The following is a 19,320-nucleotide window of genomic DNA, read 5'->3' as shown; positions in this document are numbered from 1 at the left end:
CTGAACATGAGCTCCCAGTGCAGCATGGCTAAAAGGGCTAATCCTTGGATGCATAAACAGGAATGTCAAGTCCAGTCTTTTGCACTTATGGCAGGACTAAGTATTATCTAGACCATCCCTGACAGGTGTTTATCTAACCTGCTCTTAAAAATCTCCAATGATGGAGATTCCACAACCTCCCTAGGCAATTTATTCCAGTGCTTAACCATCCTGACAGTTAGGAAGTTTTTCCTAATGTCCAACCTAAACCTCCTTTGCTGAAATTTAAGTGCATTGCTTCTTAGCCTATCCTCAGAAATTAAGAACAACTTTTCTCCCTCCTCTTTGTAGCAATCTTTTATGTACTTGAAAACTGTTATGTCCCCTCTCAATCTTCTCTTTTCCAGACTAAACAAATCCAATGTTTTCAATCTTCTCTCTTGGATCATGTTTTCTAGACCTTCAATAATTTTTGTTGCTTTTTCTCTGGACTTTTTACAATTTGTCCACATCTTTCCTGAAATGTAACGCCCAGAACTGGACACAATACTCCAGTTGAGGCCTAATCAGTGAGGAGTAGAGCTGAAGAATTACTTCTCATGTCTTGCTTACAGCACTCCTGCTAATACATCCCAAAATGATGTTCAATTTTTTTGCAAACAGTATTACAGTGTTGGCTCATACTCAGCTTGTAGTCCACTATGATCCCCAGATCCCTTTCCACAGTACTCCTTCCTAGGCAGTCATTTCCCATTTTGTATGTGTGCAACTGACTGTTCCTTCCTATGTGAACTACTTTGCATTGGTCCTTATTGAATTTCATCCTATTTACTTCAGACCATTTCTCCAGATCATTTTGAATTATAATCCTATTCTCCAAAGCACTTGCAACCCCTCCCAGCTTGATATCATTCACAAACATTATAAGTGTAGTCTCTATGCCATCATCTAAATCATTGATGAACATATTGAACAGAACTGGATCCAGAATTGATCCCTACAGTACCCCACTCCTTATATCCTTCCACCATGACTGTGAACCACTGATAATTACACTCTGGGAACAGTTTTCCAACCAGTTGTGCACTCACCTCCATCTAGGTTGTATTTCCCTAGTTTGTTTATGAGGTTATGCAAGACAGTATCAAAAGCCATACTAAAGTCAAGATATACCACATCTACTGCTTCCTCCACAAAGTTTGTTACCCTATCAAAGAAAGTTATCAAGTTGGTTTGACACAATTTGTTCTTGACAAATCCATGCTGAGTGTTAATAATCACTTTATGATGTTCTAGATGTTTGCAAATTGATTGCTTAATTATTTGCTCCATTATCTTTCCGGTTACAGAAGTTAAGCTGACTGATTGTCCTTATTTCCTATTTTATAGACGGGCACTATATCTGCCCTACTCCAGTCCTCCATGACTTTTCAAAGATAATCGCTAATGGCTCAGATATCTCCTCAGTCAGCTCCTTGAATATTCTAGGATAGATTTCATCAAGCTCTGGTGACTTGAAGACATCTAACTTATCTAAGTAATTTTTAACTTGTTCTCTCCCCCCCCATTGAGTAACAGGCCTACTCTTCCTCTTGCTTCTAATGTATTTGTAGAATGTTTTCTTGCTTTCCTTTATGTCTCTAGCTAGTTTGATCTCATTTTGTGCCTTGGCCTTTCTAATTTTGTCTCTACATACTTGTGTTATTTGTTTATATTCATCCTTTGTAATTTGACCTAGTTTCCACTTTCCGTAGGACTCTTTTTTAAATTTTCAGATCATTGAAGATCTCCTGGTTAAGCCAGGGTGGTCTCTTGCCATACTTCCTATCTTTCTTACGCAGTGGGATAGTTTGCTCTTGTGCCCTTCATAATTTCTCTTTGAAAAACTGCCAAATTGTCTTCAACTGTTTTTCCCCTTAGACTTGCCTTCTGGAAATCCATTGCGTTTATTTTGCTGTTCTTCCTCCTGCCATTCCTTAGAAACATGAACTCTTATCATTTCATGATCACTTTCACCTAAGTATCAGAGGGGTAGCCGTGTTAGTCTGGATCTGTAAAAGCAGCAAAGAATCCTGTGGCACCTTCTAGACTAACAGAAGTTTTGGAGCATGAGCTTTCGTGGATGAATACCTAAGTTGCCTTCCACTTTCGAATTCTCAACCAGTTCCTCCCTATTTGTCAAAATCAAATCTAGAACAGCCTCTCCCCTAGTAGCTTTCTCCACCTTCTGAAATAAAAAAAAAATCTCTCTAATACAGTCCAAGAACTTGTTGCATAATCTGTGCTCTGCTGTGTTATTTTCCCAACAGATGTCTGAGTAATTGAAGTCCTCCATCCTGTGTCTTGGATGATTTTTATATCTCTGAACACACACTTGTTTGAGTATTGTTGAACACACATTTGTAAGCTACAAAAACACAGTATTTAAACCAAATAAGTAGGGCTGTCAAGTGATTAAAAAAAATAATTGTGATTAATTGTGTGTTTAATTGCACTGTTAAACCACAATAGAATACCATTTATTTAAACATTTTTGGATGTTTTCTACATTTTCAAATATATTGATTTACAACACAGAATGCAAAGTGTACAGTGCTCTCTTTATATTTATTTTTGACTACAAACATTTGCAATGTGAAAATGATAAAAGAAATAGTATTTTAAAGTCCCCTATTACATGTACTGTAGTGCAATCTCTTTATCATGAAAGTTGAACTTCAAAAATGTAGAATTATGTACAAAAATAATAGCATTAAAAAACAAAATAATGTAAAACTGTAGAGCTTGCAAGTCTACTCAGTCCTACTTCTTGTTCAGCCAACCACTCAGACAAACAAGTGTGTTTGCTCTTGTGGGAGATAATGCTGCCTGCTTCTTGTTTACAATGTCACCTGAAAGTCAGAACAGGCATTTGCATGGCACTGCTGAAGCCGGCATCAAAAGATATTTATGTGCCTGGTGCGCTAAATATTCATATATCCCTTTATGCTTCAGCCACCATTCCAGAGGACATGTGTCCATGCTGATGATGGGTTCTGCTTGATAACAATCCAAAGCAGATCATTTTTATCATCTGAGTCAGATGCCACCAGCAGATGGTTGATTTTCTTTTTTTGTCGTTCGGGTTCTGTAGTTTCTGCATCAGAGTGTTGCTCTTTTAAGACTTCTGAAAGCATGCTCCACACCTTATCCCTCTCAGATTTTGGAAGGCAATTTAGATTCTTGGGCCAAGTGCTGTAGCTATTTTTATAAATTTCACATTTGTAACTTCTTTGTGTTTTGTCAAATCTGCAGTGAAAATGTTCTTAAATGAGCAACATGTGCTGGGGTCATCATCTGAGAGTGCTATAACGTTGAATATATGCAGGTAAAACAAAATGCGGGTAAAACAGAGCAGGAGACATACAATTCTCCCTCAAGGAGTTCAGTCACAAATTTAATTAACACTTTTTTTTTTTTAAAATGAGCATCATCGGCATGGAAGCATGTCCTCTGGAATGGTGGCCGAAGCATGAAGGGGCATACAAATGTTTAGCATATCTGGCATGTAAATACTTTGCAATGCCGGCTATAAAAGTTCTACAAAAGTACACCTGTTCTCACTTTCATGCGACATTTTAAATAAGAAGTGGGCAGTATTATCTTCCATAAATGTAAACAAATTTGTTTGTCTTAGTGATTGGCTGAAAAAGAACTAGGACTCAGTGGACTTGTAGACCCTACAGTTTTACATTGTTTTGTTTTTGAGTGCAGTTAATGCAAGGAAATGAAACTGTTGCCTAAAGCAGTTCCTCCTTCCTCTGTAACATAGGAAGGCAGGATTCTCCTGCTCAGCTTTCTTTGTAAATCTTATTTTGTCCATGCTCAGTTTCTTAACTATCCTAAACTTGGTAATACATACAAACAACCTTTGATCTTACAGCACCTGCTAATGAAACTGAATTACAAAGAAGGGTTTGAGAATATTTACTCATACATCCTGACATCCTGCAAATGTCAAACAGCAAACAAACAGAAAAATCAAAACAGTTCCTTACTAAATTGGGTTTTATTTTCTCACTTGTCTTTATAACAAAGGCTTCTCTCAACAACCTTCTCCAAGTAGTGAGGCAGTATCTGAAATTAACAGATCAACCACAAGAGGCTTCTCTCGCTTCTGAAGGGCTACACTTGTATAGTTTGAAAAAGAGCTTTCTGTAGATGCAAGCTTGCCTCTCTGTTATGCAAAGGAAGCATTCTGAAAACCCATATGAAGTCAGTAAATATAACAGAAAGATTTTTTGGTCAGGACAACCTCCGAGCCTCCATAGTTGTTTGCAAAAGGAGAGTCAATGGGTGTTTAAAAAATAAAAGAAAAAAGAAAATGGGACAATGACATTTCTTAGAAAGAAAAAGGATCCTTTGACACATAATTTCTTTGTTCTTTATTGATCAACTCTTGACATGAGTTCAGAGCTAGAACATAAATCATGCAATATCTGCATTTAAAAGCAGATAAGAGACTTAAGTGGACCTTATTCACTTGACTGGACCTGCAATAAGACACAAAGGCTCCATCTATGCTGTGGAGAGCAGTGTTTGAAAAATGTGTTATATAACAATTCAAACTGGGGATTAGAGATTGTATGGATGAGACCATACCATGTGGGGAAAAATTAACAGAATGTGATCCTAGGCACTTTTTGAGAACTGTGATTTAGAATTTCTGTAAGAAATCATCTCAAAATTGCAAAATACTGACAAGCAGGAAAAAATATTGCTTTTGAACTTAGAGAACTACTGTGTTACTGTTCATATGACATGATATAATCTCCAGTGCAACATACCCAGACTGTACTCCATTCATGAAACATGGAAAGAATGGAAGTACAATTAAATGTAAACAGAAACAAACCTGATTTATTTTCTGTGTCATCAAATTCTACACATGTGGAGTGTCCATTGTTGAGGATGACTTTAGCAGAAGTTGGATCATAGTTAGGGCTAATAGGAGGTAGAGCGGGGTCATATTTGGCTTCTTCAGTTTTGATGTCAATAGGGGACTGACGGTCTCCATTAGCAACAGGGAAAACCTCTTTCCAGTGAGAAGGCCCTAAAATGCATTGGAAGGAAATGAGAAAGAAGAAGAGAGAAGGTGTTTTTAATTAATTAATTACACTGTGTTTGCTATTTTCATAGAAAAAAGAATTTACAAATGAGAAAAATCACAAGAACTCACCTGGATTATCTTAATTAATTGTATCTATTTATTTTAAATTAAAAACAGAAAGATTCACCAAAGAATGGAATTCAATATATCATACGGCTGTCTCTGCTGGGTCATCAGACAGCTCTTTGGTCTCACAGAACCTTCTCCAGTCTAATTGATCAAACACAAATTAGAATATTAGTTTGGCACTTTTTGCCTCTTCCCAAGTACTTCTAGCCAATAGGAATGTAGCAGGCACCTGTACATTCAGTAAGCTCAGAGATACTTAACTCTTCATCTGAGCAACATCAAGTTTTCCTTCCAGTCCAGTGTCCTGCCTCCGGTGTATTGTGAGCCTCAACTGAATTCTCAGGCCATCAAAGACCTTGCTTTAATCCAACACAGTGTCTCAGCTAGACCTCACTACATTATCTTTCCCCAAGGTCCCCCCTTTAAAGGGTTCCTTCATGGTATCCTGGGAGGCAGAAGCTCTGACAGTATGGCTCCAATGGATCTGCACGGTCATAAAACAGGGGAATGCCAAGAGAGGCATAGGGCTTCTGCACAGAATTTTCATGTGAGGATTGTGACATTGCACTCCACATAATTTTATAAAAATATGCTACAGAGTGTGAATATAATGTAACTGGAATATGCTTCATGCAAAGGGTCTCTTGTAAGGTATCATTACAAAGCTTATAATCTACTGTGTGGTCATCCTAGTTGCATGAATGTATCATTCTTGTACCTGAAACTGGAAATATGAAATATAAGTCTGAAATCCTACTGTAATTATGCAAAGTGTGGGCCATTAATGGTGGTTTGGAATCTTGATGGCTCCCATTAACCAGGACAATTGACTGCAGATGGCTCTATTTACTTGCAAGCCTTTCTGTGAGTCAGGCTGGGAAGAATGATGGCTTGGGTCTCACAGGACATGTGACCATGTCACCTGGTACTGGAATCCATCTTAAACCTGGTGCTTTTCTATTTAGAAAGAGGGCTGGGGACCCAGAGAAATAAAAGATTCCCACCTTGTGCCAAATCTATAAAAGAGGTTAGAACAGAACAAATAGGTCTGCAGTCATGAGAAATCCCATAGCTACCACCTGAGCTAACAAGAACTGTACCGGGGAAAGGATTGGGCCCAGACTAGGAAGGAGTCAAGTCTGTGAAAGAAGCTTACTGGAACATCTCTGAGGGTGAGATTTTATCTGTATTCAGTTTCCTACTGTATTAGGCTTAGACTTGCATGTTTTATTTTTTCTTGCTTGGTAACTTACTTTGTTCTGTCTGTTATTATTTGAAACCACTTATCCTACTTTTTATACTTAATAACATCACTTTATTATTAAACCCAGAGTAACTGATTAATACTTGGGGAAGCAAACAGCTGTGCATATCTCTCTGTCAGTATTATAGAGGGTGGAGCATTTATCAGTTTACCCTGCATAAGCTTTAGACAAAGTAAAACAGATTTATTTGGGGTTTGGATCCCATGGGGAGCTGGGTGTCTGGGTGCTAGAGACAGGAGCACTTCTTAAGTGATTTTCAGTTAAGTCTGCAGCTTTGGGGGCATGGTTCAGGCCCTGGGTCTGTGTTGCAGCCAAGTAGCATGTCTGGCTCAACAATAAAGGGTTCTGGGGTCCCCAGCTGGCAGGGAAAACGGGCTCAGAGGTAGTCTCGGCACATCAGGTGGCAGTCCCAAGGTGGTCTCTGTGACCCAACCCATCACAGGGATGCTGGGGTTTGTGCATGGACAAGTGAAGTACTTCCATTCTCATCCTGCAGGACCCTTCTCCAGGATTTGTTACCACTGATCAAATTCTCCTGTCCCACCAGCCGCAGAGGTGGACAGAGGTTCCTTGAAATAGCTCAACTCATACTTCTGTGTTCAGGGGCATTCTGGACAACTGTATCTCCATCTTTAGAGCCCACACCAGTGGAGTTCCATAAGGATCAGTCCTTTCTCCCCTTCTCCCCCCGGCCTACATTTTTATTCAGTAAAGAGCCAATGGATGAGATGGCAGGGCTATATAGGCTGAGATGTCAACAGTATACAGATGACACTTCGCTCTATATCTCCTTTATAACAAAATGTAAACAGTACCATCTCTCAGCATGCTCAGTGTTTAGCCACAATCCGCATATGGAAGGAGCGCAAATGGCTAAAAATGAATCCAGGCAAGACTAAGGTGATGCTACTAAGAGAAGGAAATAGTTTTGAGGAACTTGTTTCCTCTATAACCTCCTCTTCCTCCCATTATTAAGGGCATCTGCTTTCAAAATGAAGTCTGTCTGTTGCTTGGGGTCCTTTAGGTCTCCTCAGTGCTACCGTAAACCCGAACAGAGATTGATGGGTGGTTGGGGGGAGCCTGCACAAACAAAGAATAAGGACCAAAAGTTTAATCCCATCCTGTCACTCTCAAAATTAGGGCACAATAATTCAGTCATTTATAACCTTTTGATTATTACAATTTGTTATATGTAGGTGTCATAAACAGATGGTTAAGGGTTAATGTCTCTTTTACCTGTAAAGGGTTAACTAGCTCAGTAAACCTGGAACACCTGACCAGAGAACCAATCAGGAGACAAGATACTTTCCAATCTCGGTGGAGGGAAGCCTTTGTCTGTGCTTTTTGGATTTTATTCTTTGTTTTCTCTGGGTTCTGAGAGGGACCAGACATGTATACAGACTCTCCAATTTTCTGAAACAGCCTCTTCTGTGCAATTTAGTAAGTACCAGTTAGAAAAGCAGTTTAGTCTTTTGATTGTTTTCTTTATTTGCAAATGTGTATTTTGCTGGAAGGACTGTATCTCTGGTTGCTGCAACTTGTATTTGTGCTGGGAGGAGGATTCTCTCTAGTGTCTATAAGCTGAAAGACCCCGTAACATTTTCCATCTTGATTTTACAGAGACAATTTTTACTTTTTTTCTTTCTTTTTATTAAAAGCTTTTCTTTTTAAGAACCTGATTGATTTTTTTATTCTGGTGTAAGACCCAAGCGGAGGAGGTCTGCACTCACCAGGGAATTGGTGGGGCAAAGGAGAGAAGGGGGGAGGAAAAGCCTGATTTCTCTCTGTGTTAGGATCACTGTCACTATCTCAGGGAAAGTCTGGGAGGGGGAGAAAAGCGGGGGGAAGGTGAATTTCCTCTCTGTTTTAAGATTCAAGGAGCTGAATCACAGGGATCTCCCAGTGTTACCCAGGGAGGGGAGAATCTGGGAGGAAGAAAGGAGGGGGAATGGTTTATTTCCCTTTGTTTTGAGACCCAAGGGGTTTTGGATCTTGGGGTCCCCATGGAAGGTTTTGGGGGCCAGAAAGTGTCCCAAAACACTATATTTTTGGGTGATGGCAGCTCTATCATTTCTAAGCTAGTAATTAAGCTTAGAGGGGTTCATGCAGGTACCCCATCTTTTGGACGCTAAGGTTCAGAGTGGGGAATCATACCTTGACAGTAGGCTTAACAGAATTTGATGTTATATAATTTTGATGGATACTATCAATTTTATTTTTAAGCTTTTTCCATTTTTATTTATTTAAATTTTCACAGTTGCATAAAACTGTGGGCTGAGGTAGGGGTTAACATCACATGTAAAAATATACAAAGTAAACATCCTTAAATCAAATACATTCTCAATCAGCATTTTTCTTATTGTGCCTATCTGTAAATTTCAGTTATTATGGATAAAAATATTTTTTCATCAGTTTGTGTGTGTGACATTTACTGACATTCAGTGATAAAAATATAATTCTTCCCAAATTAGTTACATTCAGGAATAAAGCCACACACACTGAATAAGCTCCACGTGGTATAAAATGTAGGAGCCCATCTAGTTAATAACACAGGTTATGATACCCTCTCTGCACTGGTTGCCTGTTGAATACAGAGTCCAGTATGAGATCTCTGTCCCAATAATCAACATTCTCTTCAAGACTGGCCCTAGCTACTAGAAACACCCTCCTTCCTTCAGTCATCAAGACCTGCCATGGCAGCAACATTCCATTAAGACAATAAAAATGGTTTATTAGTAGGGGCAGATTCATGCATGCAGGAGACAGTATGTTCCCAGGAGCTGGGTCTGGACCATGGAGTTCATTCCTGTATATAATAAGACTAACCATGGATTACACATCATTCATAACTAAATGTCAAGCTCATCGTTCTGAATTGTCTTTCCTTTAGTAACATCTTCATGCATCCCGAAAAAACCCAAACAAAACTATTTCTCTTATAGAACAGAAACAAATGCTGCTTTGAATGATTCTTCTAGCTTTTGTTGATCTGGTGGACTCAGATATGGGCATCTGACTTTTGATGTATTTAAACAAGTTCTACTGATTTGTCTTAATAACCTTGGCTATCTGGTCTACATATTCCCTGGCTTTCCATATGTATAATAATAGTAACAGCAATAATTTGTGCTTTCTTTGTAAAACTGAAAGAATTTCCATTTTATTTTGTTCATACAAGGTTAGAAAATAATGCCAGGCAAAATAAAGAATTTTGGTATAAATCTGTGATAATCAGGAAACAATAGTACAAGAGAGATACTGAACTGAGTGTAGGATTATCACTTTAAAGGAGTCACAAAAGAGATATTCTTGATATTGAGCAAAATTTATTGGTGATGAGTTAGCTATGCAGGGACAGCTTCTGATATTTGGTTTTTTGAGTAGCCCCATTAGTACTTAATATGAGTAAGAGTATCAGAATCTGGCTATATAGATTTCAAGGTATAAATTAAAAGCAGGAACAATATTAGAAGCAATGGTAAATCAGATGTCGAGTAGTGTCTTACCGTGCAAGTAGTCCCATTGAAATCAATGGGATTACTCAAGGAGTAAGGAAGTACGAGAACCTAGTCCATGGTAACTTGTGTTGGCACTACTATTGATAAAAGTGCAATTGACTTGTCTTCTCAGTACTAGAAATGTACCAGTATCACAGTGTTAACCCACTATTACACTGCTAAATGCATGCTAGGGATGCTATTAAATACTGTTGAAATGTCAGCTTCATTCACAATGGGCTTGCTTGTCTCCATCATTCAAACTAGCTGTGCCCTTTCCTCATCCATTTTGGCTCCATCTTCCCCTACCACATTCAGTGCTTTACAACTAACGGCCTAAATCTGCGCGGTGTTGAGTACCTTTCACACTCATTGATTTCAAATGGAGTGCTTGGCACTCAGCACCTAGGCTAGCACTCAGGGCTAGTCTACAATGGCAACACTAAAGCACTGCCGTGGCAGCACTTTAACATGCCTTGTGTGCTCGTGGCTGGGGCACTGTTTATACTGGTGCTTTACAGTGCTGCAGCTTGCTGCGCTTAGGGAGGTGTTTTTTCCACACTCCTGAGCAAGAAAGTTGCAGCGCTGTTAATTGCCAGGATAGACAAGCCCTCAGTGTGTCCAAGAAAGCTTACCTGAGTTTTAGGAAAGCAGTTCTCCTAGAAAGCTCTTTCTCCTCTAATCACTTTCATAAAGAGAGTACAGCTCTCCTAAACAACAGAGGGAAAATGCACAGAATAGGTCTCAAAGAAGAGCAATAATTTACATGTCAGATAAGAGGCTGACTGCACGCAGCATAGCGGTAGAGGCTTTCGGTCTCGGATTTGTCCAAGGGTAATTTTTAGTCACTAAAATGGAATCTCAAAATCTATTAACTAAATAGCAGAATTTACAATACACATCTCACTAGCTTGAAATGGCAGATCAAGAAGTCACCATAGCTTTTCACTTCAAACTCAACTATTTTAAAATCATAAATTGACAGCCAAAAAAACCTAATGTTACCAATCTAATGTTAACAATTTGTAACCACCACTAAATAGTTTGTAACTGAATGCCTAAAACACAACAAAACCAGATGAATAGTTTATTTTGAAATTCTTACTGACAACTACTTCATCCTTAAGTGGGAAAGAATTTTCTTGTGAATTATTGTAACAAAGACAATTTTATCTTCTCTGGACTTGTGACAGATAAAGACAGTGAAGGGAGGTCATATTACCTTTGTATTTGGCACTGTGCAAGCACTACTGGAAAACTGTGTGTCCAGTTCTGATGTCCACAATTCAAGAACGATGTTGATAAATTAGAGAGGGTTCAAAGAAGAACCATGAAAATGTTTGAGAGATTGGAAAACCATGTCCTGTAGTGACAGGAGCTCAACCTATTTAGTTTAACAAAGAAAGGTTAAGGGGTGACTAGTTCACAATCTGTAGGTATATTATGGGGAACAGAAATTTGATAACTGGCTCTTCAATCTAGCAGACAAATATAAAACGAAATCCAATGGCTGAAAGTTGAAGATAGACAAATTCAGATTGCAAATAAGGCATACATTTTTGGAACAACTCACCAAAGATTGTGGACTCTCCATCACTGGAAATCAAGATAGGCTGTAGTTCAAAAAGGAATTATTTCAGGTAAATCCTATGGCCTGGACTTTGCAGGAGGCCCGAATAGATGTCATAGTGGTGGTCCCTTTTGCCTTTAGAATATATGAAAAGGCCTGATTCTGCAAGTCTGGTTGGATACTGTTTTGGTACATAAAATACATGGACCAGTACAAGGCATTAGCTAGTGTGCACCCAAAAGTTTACTTTGGTTTAAAAAAGAAATTGCAGAAATATGTAACAGATGTGCATCTACTTTTCATAAGTCAAGAGGGTCAGATTCACTTGTTTGCTTCAGCTGCTTTGCATCACTCTAGTGACACAAAGCAACCATAAACTTTGGCTCTTCAGTGAATCTGGCCAGAAGGTCAAAATGTTTTAGTCTTTAACTTTTCCTATTTATACAATTTTGTACACTATACGATTTTAACAATCAATATATTTAGACTGATGCTATTGCCACTCTGGAACCTCTGTTACATAACTGGTTATTACAGTTCACATACCAAGCACAGGTATTGTGTCTGATTGGCCTACAACTGAATCATTCTAACTGATGGAATATATACATTATGGCCAAATTCAGTGCTGACCTACATTCCGTGAAACCCTAATTAAAATTAATGGGATTTAATGGATTGTTAATCAGGGCAGAATTTGATCTGTGGCCTCTATGCCAGGAAGATATTGCTTGCTTCCCCCATTCTAATGTTGAATGCACTTCCTTAAAGGAAAGTTGATACACACTTTCACAATATGCCCAAATGACTTGGCTAAGAAACTCAAAGTAATCTGTAACTGATATATTAATTTATTTCCTTAAATTTCTGGATATACTGAAAGAACTTTGCTCCAAAACCTGTTTTTTTGGACTCATGCCTTTTCTTTCCAGTGAAGGTTCAGGAAAATACTGTATCCTTTGCTAGTGAAAATCGTCTATACTTAAGGAACGGCCAAATGCTGAGTGCTTTAAAGAAAAAATGTGTAACAGTGGCTCAAGAAACTATCACTTGACACTGGCCAGATATTGCATAGTATCTAAATTTTTCCATTTTTGGTTAAGATTATGGATAAGGTTGTAATGAGACAATTCTCAGAGTACAGGAGGAGGACTCAGATCTCCTTGCCTCTTGTCAATCTGACTTCAGACCTTTTTACTGTAATGGGACTGCATTACTAGCAATGGTCACTGATCTCTTACCGATGGAAAAAAAAAATGAGGTGATATCCTGTCTCTATTGAAGTAAATGTCAAACTCCCATTGACTTCACTGGGCCCAGGAATTCATCACAGGTGTCCATGATGATACCTTCAAAACCACGTAGACCTGAGTACAAGTAGATGGGTCTGCCTTGCAGTTATTTCATTCTTTTCTGAGGCTTGGTTTACACAAGTAACTTATGTTGGTATAACTTTGTCGCTCAGGGGTGTGGAAAATCTGCACCCCAAGTGGCACAGTTATGCCAACCTAATCCCCAGTGCAGACAGTGCTATATCGACAGGTGGGCTTCTCCCATCCACATAGCTACTGCCTCTTGGGGAGGGGGATTAACTACAGCAATGGGAGAAGCTCTCACGCTGACATAGCTAACATCTTCTCTAAGTGCTACAGCAGTGCAGCTGCACTGGTACAGCGCTGTAAGTGTAGATAAGCCCTGCCAGAGAGATCCCAGAAAGTATTTTGTTAAGAATCCCAGGGACTGTTAAATGATTATATAGTAACAGTGACCAGGATGTTTTTCCCTCCATCTGAAGATTGCATTCCTTTATCTTGCATGCAAAGCTCACTTTACGTCACCCATGTGTTTGTCACTTCAAGATTAGGCTATTGCAATCCACTCCACATAGGGCTAAACCCTGTATCAACTTGGAACTGAAGCTCGTGAAGAGGGCAGCCATGCCTGTGTTAAGAGATGCAGCTTGACATGATGAGCACATGATACCAGTGCTCCAAAATCTCCTCTGGCTGCCTGCTGATTTTCAGATTGTGTTAAAAGTAATGGCTTTCACCTATAAAACTCTAAATATCTTGGGACCTGACTATCAGAGATACTATATGCATTTGGGGGGCAGGATTCAGGTGAGGGTGTAAATTTATATTTGTAGACATGAGTTAGTGTTTTGCAGGAGCTGAGTTGAGGATATTCAGTTTGTAGACTGGCTTCTTTTATACAGAGTAATGTTGGTTTGTTGTTGGATTACATCTTTGATTATTTGTAAAGAGCAACTATAACATGTATTTATCCCACATAAAAAACTTAAATTGAAGTTAAGGTCACTAGCACATCACAGTGCTCTAAGAAAATATTGTTTCACAAGAATGCTAGCGCTAAATAAAATAAACGTTAGAAATGCAGAGTTCAGCATGTACTTCTCAAACAAGACAGACACTGAAATTAACCTACCTATGGGGGCAGATGTATGCCCTGAGAAACTCACTCATTACTTTATCCATAAGTTTAATTTTTATCAGTGACCACAAAAAGACTTTAATCCTAAAGCAGCTGCAACAGCTTTATAACTTTCTTTACAGTCATACACAGTACACATACAAACATTTTTCAAATTCCTTATTAGAGAAATAGTATGGTAAAGGTAAGCATTCCCCATTTGTCATTAAGGAGCCAATCCTGTCAAGTGTTGAGAGCACCCATCTCTTCATAGGAGGTGCTAAGCACTTTACAAGACTGAGCCCTATGCCACATGGCAGCCAGTTCTCCACGTGCCACTACTGTGCCTCCCTATATTAATATCAGACGCCTATATCATGTGAAATAGGAGCACTTACAAGAACAAAGCAAAGATTAGTGTGGTGACAAAGTAACACTCTGAGTATTGGTGACATAAATGCATTGGACAATCTGCACCGACCATTTCATCCAGTTGGAACCAGTGAATATAGTGTATATCTGTAGCTATATAGCATACCAGTGAGTGTAGTGCATCTCTATATCTATTTATACACAGGGACATACACATACAAATGCAGTGTAATGCTTGAAAATATTCACTTGCTCTCTTGCTAGTGATAAGCAGAAAGCTTTCCCTGGCAGGTGGCATCTAAACCATCAATTTTTGCAGACAAACTTTGATTAAAAAAAAAATTCATCTTTATGGTCACAAAGATAACATTCAAAATGTGAACTGAATGTAAAGCATTGCAGTTTTACCTTGCTGAATCTGCAGGGAGACAGCTTTAGTATCTTTGTTCTCTTCAGATAGCAACTTTGCCAAGCAGCAGCACACTGCTATTTGAAGAGCAGCAAAGACAAAGACACAACTGCATTGGCAGAATGAAATTAAAACTAGTCAGTTTATAGAACATACTCGGAATCATGTAGAGCAGTGAAGCTGTCAAGAATCACATCAATTTCATACTTCTGCTGCTCTGCAAAGCTCTGAGCAAGAGCAGAGACAGACAATAGCGAATCAAAAAGATGAGGAACTAAATAGAAATGTTGCTAGGGAGGAGTAGACAGCAGATACCACTTCCACCAAGGCTAAATGGATTGACTACTGAAGATCTGCCTGTCTAGCAACAGCTGGGGGCTCTCAAGGGGGAGAAGAGAAAGAATATTGGTGGAGTTAAGGGGTGTGTGGAGTTCCAAGTTTATCAGTCACCAAGCAGAGCCTGATATGAGAGATTGGGGCCTTCACAGGGTCCAGGGACAGAAAACTGATAGACATCCAACACCCTCCCCTTTCCCAGAAACTGGGAGGGTGGAGAAGAAGGAGAGGAAGGGTATCTTATCTGGACCTTGTAGGTGGGGCCCAGAATCCTTGTTTTTCAGGTTTCATGCTCCATCAAGGAGGAGGTGTCATATATTATTCAGTCTGGGGGAGGGGAGAGGGACAGGATAGAGTATAAAGTATAACAATAGAGAAAAAAATCTAATCATTTCAGCATTGCCACATTTCAGCATCACCCAACCATTCTGAAAAGTATATCGCCACAAGTACAGTGAAAAAACAGAGAGAGGTAGAGAAAGAAGGCAGAGACTTGCATAGCTATTCCTCCTGACTCAATCTATAAAAGACAGTCACCATATAGCTACACGTTTACATTTCTCATTTGGTTACCTGTGTAGCAATGAAACAATTTCAGGTTTTTTAAGTTTTATTTATTTTTATTAAGGCTGCCTTTCTTCATGAAAAAGCAGCAAAGAATCCTGTGGCACCTTATAGACTAATAGACGTTTTGGAGCATGAGCTTTCGTGGGTGAATACCCACTTCCTCAGATGCATCTGAGGAAGTGGGTATTCACCCACGAAAGCTCATGCTCCAAAACGTCTGTTAGTCTATAAGGTGCCACAGGATTCTTTGCTGCTTTTACAGATCGAGACTAACACGGCTACCCCTGTGATACTTTCTTCATGAACTCACTGAAAACAAAATCTTGAATTCTCCTTTCACTCACACTTGTGTCAATCAGGAGCAACTCCACTGAAGTCATTTGCCATTATAGATAAGACAATCATCCCCCAACACTGGGAACAAATAAATCAATCCTGAGAGTTCAAAACAGAATGAGAAGATTGAAGGAAATCTGAAAATGTTTGAAAAAAAAGATCACTTGCCAACTCACCAGTGGGGAGCAGAAATAGGTAAAATTCTGCTTTTACTTACAAAGATGTAAATCCTGAATAACTCTGACTTCAGTGGAAGTATTTGGGATTTACATCTGTGTAACAGAGCAGTACTTAGCTGAAGTCAGTAAGAAATTCCTTAATACAATAGCTACAATTAACTCAACCATTTAAAAATACAGCTGATGTTGACTGTCCATATGCAAATTAAATAAGCATCATTCTAACACAGGAGTAGGCAACCTATGGTACGTGTGCCAAAGATGGCATGCAAACTGATTTTCAGTGGCATTCACACTGCCCGGGTCCCTGGCCACCAGTCCGGGGGGCTCTGCATTTTAATTTAATTTTAAATGAAGCTTCTTAAACATTTTTAAAAGGTTATATACTTTACATACAACAATAGTTTAGTTATATATTATAGACTTATAGAAAGAGACCTTCTAAAAACATTAAAATAAATTACTGGCACGTGAAACCTTAAATTAGAGTGAATAAATGAAGACTCGGCACACCACTTCTGAAAGGTTGCTGACCCCTGTTCTAACAGGAACATGCTTGAATACTTTTATAGGAACAATTATATTATTTAGCTATTAACCAATACAATGTTCTCATGGATCACAGTATACAGTAAAACACAGCTCTCCAACTTTCAACGTTCTGTAATTTATCTACAGATGCAGCTCAACCTGCTGCATATTCCTTTGAGTTATACTCCACACAGCTAAATTATCTTACAAACACAGTAGCTGCCAAAGTCAAAGTCATCTAAGAGCATTTTCACTGTCCCTGAATCTACTTTTGACAACCAGCAGCCACTCACAATCTGGCAGTGCATCATCTGGATAACTCTTCTTATATGAAAGAATCAGTTAATGTGACTGAATCAGTGCACAAGGTAGTTTTTTCTTTTTATAATATAGGGCCATATTCTGCTATGCCTCCTCCACAAGTCCCATTGATTTTAGTGGAGATATTCAGAGAGTAAAGCATCACTTAACTCCAGTAAAGATGGCAGATTCTGGCTTTTAGAATTTTGGTGCTCTGATACCACGCTCATTACAAATATGATTGATGGACTGGTTGATAGACATATGTAGAAGCAAAAAGTAGGCTCTGGAGAGCTAACATTTCTTTTACAAACACACTCTCAGCAGCGCTAAACAGGAGAAAACAAAATACTGCAAAAATAAAAGGTGAGGGAATCAAATTCCTATAGAATAGTTATTAAATTGTTTACCATTTAGCTGATAAATATATACTTCCAAGTGCAAACACATTGCCATTAGCATGAAGAATTATTCTAATTAAAGCTGGTTGGTCTATTTCCACTAACAGCTATTACAGAACTTGATAATAGGACAATATTTCTTATCCGAGGATAAAACCCTTCTCTCTCAAGAGCAAAAATGTTCTAATGGTGAACTATCTGGCTGTGCTAAGACAAAAAATAACCTGCCTAAGTCCCACTTCAAAACCTAATCTTTGACCTAAAGGTTCTGCTGCAGTGTTGACACTGCCTGGCACCAGGATGCCCCCTCTGGGGAAATGGGCAGGATCCACCTCACTCACCACCTGGCATGAAAGAAACTCTCCCATGTTGACTTGCCCCCTGCAGCGACTCCCTAGCGTGACACCTGCTTGCTCAGGCCGGTGCTAATAACCAGAAGAGAGAACGGCTCAAGGACAATTACTGGGGCAGCACCAGCTCCAGCGGGGAAAAGCTGTTCAACCTGGTAACTCAGCTCAGGCACCAAATTTCCCCTGCTCTCAACAGCAGCTCCCAGCGCCCGCACTCAACCTCCTGCGGGCAACCCACCTCACTGGAGAGGGCGAAAAGTTGGAGCAAACTCTGCTGCTGCCGAGCCAAGGTTGGGTCCTCTCACGTGGGCTCGCCCCCCTGCCCCCCGGGAGCTGTCCCCCCTCACCGTTGTGCTCGTCGTATCCCCAGTGCAGCATGGCCACCCACGTCCCCGCTTGCTGGCGAGCGGAGCAGAACGTCTAGCTGGCCGGAGCAAGGCACAGGGCGCTCTCAAGGAGGCAGGCGGCGCCCAGAGGCTTATAAAGTCTGGCTGAGCGCGGGAGCGGCAGGGTGTCGCTTGTAATTCCCACCTTCCGCCAGCTGGGGGACCCGGCCCCTACAGCGCGGAGCCACCTAGAGCGGGTAACATTGCTCGAGTAGCAAGAGCCAGGACTGTGACTCCAGCCGCTGATGGGATCATTCGTGTTCCTGTTCAGCAGGGATGGGCCTGAACATAAACCTTGGACCTGAAAAAGGCCAAGACTGTGAAGAGTTCAGGTCTGGATCCAAACTTTGCGGCTCCCAGCTGAGTTGTTTATTAATAGTGACGTTTTTAACAGAGGACGATTTGCTTGCTGTCCAATGTTGCGCGGGGGTAAGTGGCAACCGATGGTGTTCAGCATCCTGCAGGATTAGGATCCTCACCCATAGATCTAGATAAGCCCCAGTCCTGCAACTGGATCCAGGCAGGTCTGCCCGCACAGCTCCAATTGTAGGACTGGGCTTTAAACAGTACAGGATGTGCACCAAACGGACTTCATCTAAGTTAAAGGATTCAAAGCCTTTCCCCTCAAAAGTCAGAGAAAGAATCAAGAAAACACCTAAGATATACCATACAGGAAAAAGCCTTGTAAACGTCTTTGCATTTTATGGCCCTCATCACCAGAGTAGCTGAGCATGTCCCAAGTATTTAACAAGAGAAATAATCTCTCTCCCTTTCTTCCTTTCCAGGCCTGTAGGGGGAAAAACTGATTGTTTTATAGGGGGGGGGATAAGGGGTTTGTTTGCTTTTAACACATTATCTATTTTGTGTGTGTGTGAATCTGTGTCTGTCTTGGTATTGCCAAACAAACCATTACAATTCATGAGTTAGGTTGAAATATAATGAACTTGACTTAAAAAGCCTGAGCTGTGGTTTTGTTTTTAAATAAGGGTTATTTTTCTTTGTTTTCTGAGCGTACACTTGGCTGTGCACACACATATGAGCATATAACTGTGGTAATGATGTGCACAAATTACCAATTCAGTGGCTAAATGTCATTTGCACAAACAATTCCTGCAACCGTACATGCACAGTACTGAAAATCTGGCCCTAAAAGTAAGTGTTTTTTATATTTTGTTTCCTGTCTTCATTGTAATA

General features: G+C 39.8%; 1 protein-coding gene and 1 long non-coding RNA gene across 5 annotated transcripts in view; both read right to left on the bottom strand.

Annotated features, from left to right (window-relative positions):
- LOC115646924 (carbonic anhydrase 13-like) overlaps nucleotides 1-18,214 on the bottom strand; it is a 31,397-nt gene extending 13,183 nt beyond the window's left edge. For 2 of the 4 annotated variants that reach the window (XM_030553388.1, XM_030553387.1), the window contains exons 1-2: nucleotides 18,088-18,213; nucleotides 4,874-5,071 (exon numbers count right to left, since the gene is read on the bottom strand). In XM_030553388.1, coding sequence (XP_030409248.1) covers nucleotides 4,874-5,071; nucleotides 18,088-18,118 — 229 coding nt within the window. In that variant the 5' untranslated portion in view covers nucleotides 18,119-18,213. Of the gene's footprint in view, nucleotides 1-4,873; nucleotides 5,072-18,087 lie in introns of all 4 variants that reach the window. The other 2 variants (XM_030553390.1, XM_030553389.1) reach the window with 2 other exon arrangements.
- On the bottom strand, nucleotides 5,078-11,474 carry LOC115646930. The gene is made up of 3 exons (XR_003999173.1): nucleotides 11,182-11,474; nucleotides 10,595-10,669; nucleotides 5,078-5,338 (listed from the first exon to the last, which is right to left on the bottom strand). It is a non-coding gene; the product is annotated as an uncharacterized LOC115646930 (long non-coding RNA).
- Nucleotides 18,215-19,320: the final 1,106 nt, after the last annotated feature.

Source organism: Gopherus evgoodei, chromosome 2 (assembly GCF_007399415.2).
Source record: "Gopherus evgoodei ecotype Sinaloan lineage chromosome 2, rGopEvg1_v1.p, whole genome shotgun sequence".
Lineage (NCBI taxonomy): Eukaryota > Metazoa > Chordata > Testudines > Testudinidae > Gopherus > Gopherus evgoodei.
This window is presented reverse-complemented; position numbering and strand designations above follow the sequence as displayed.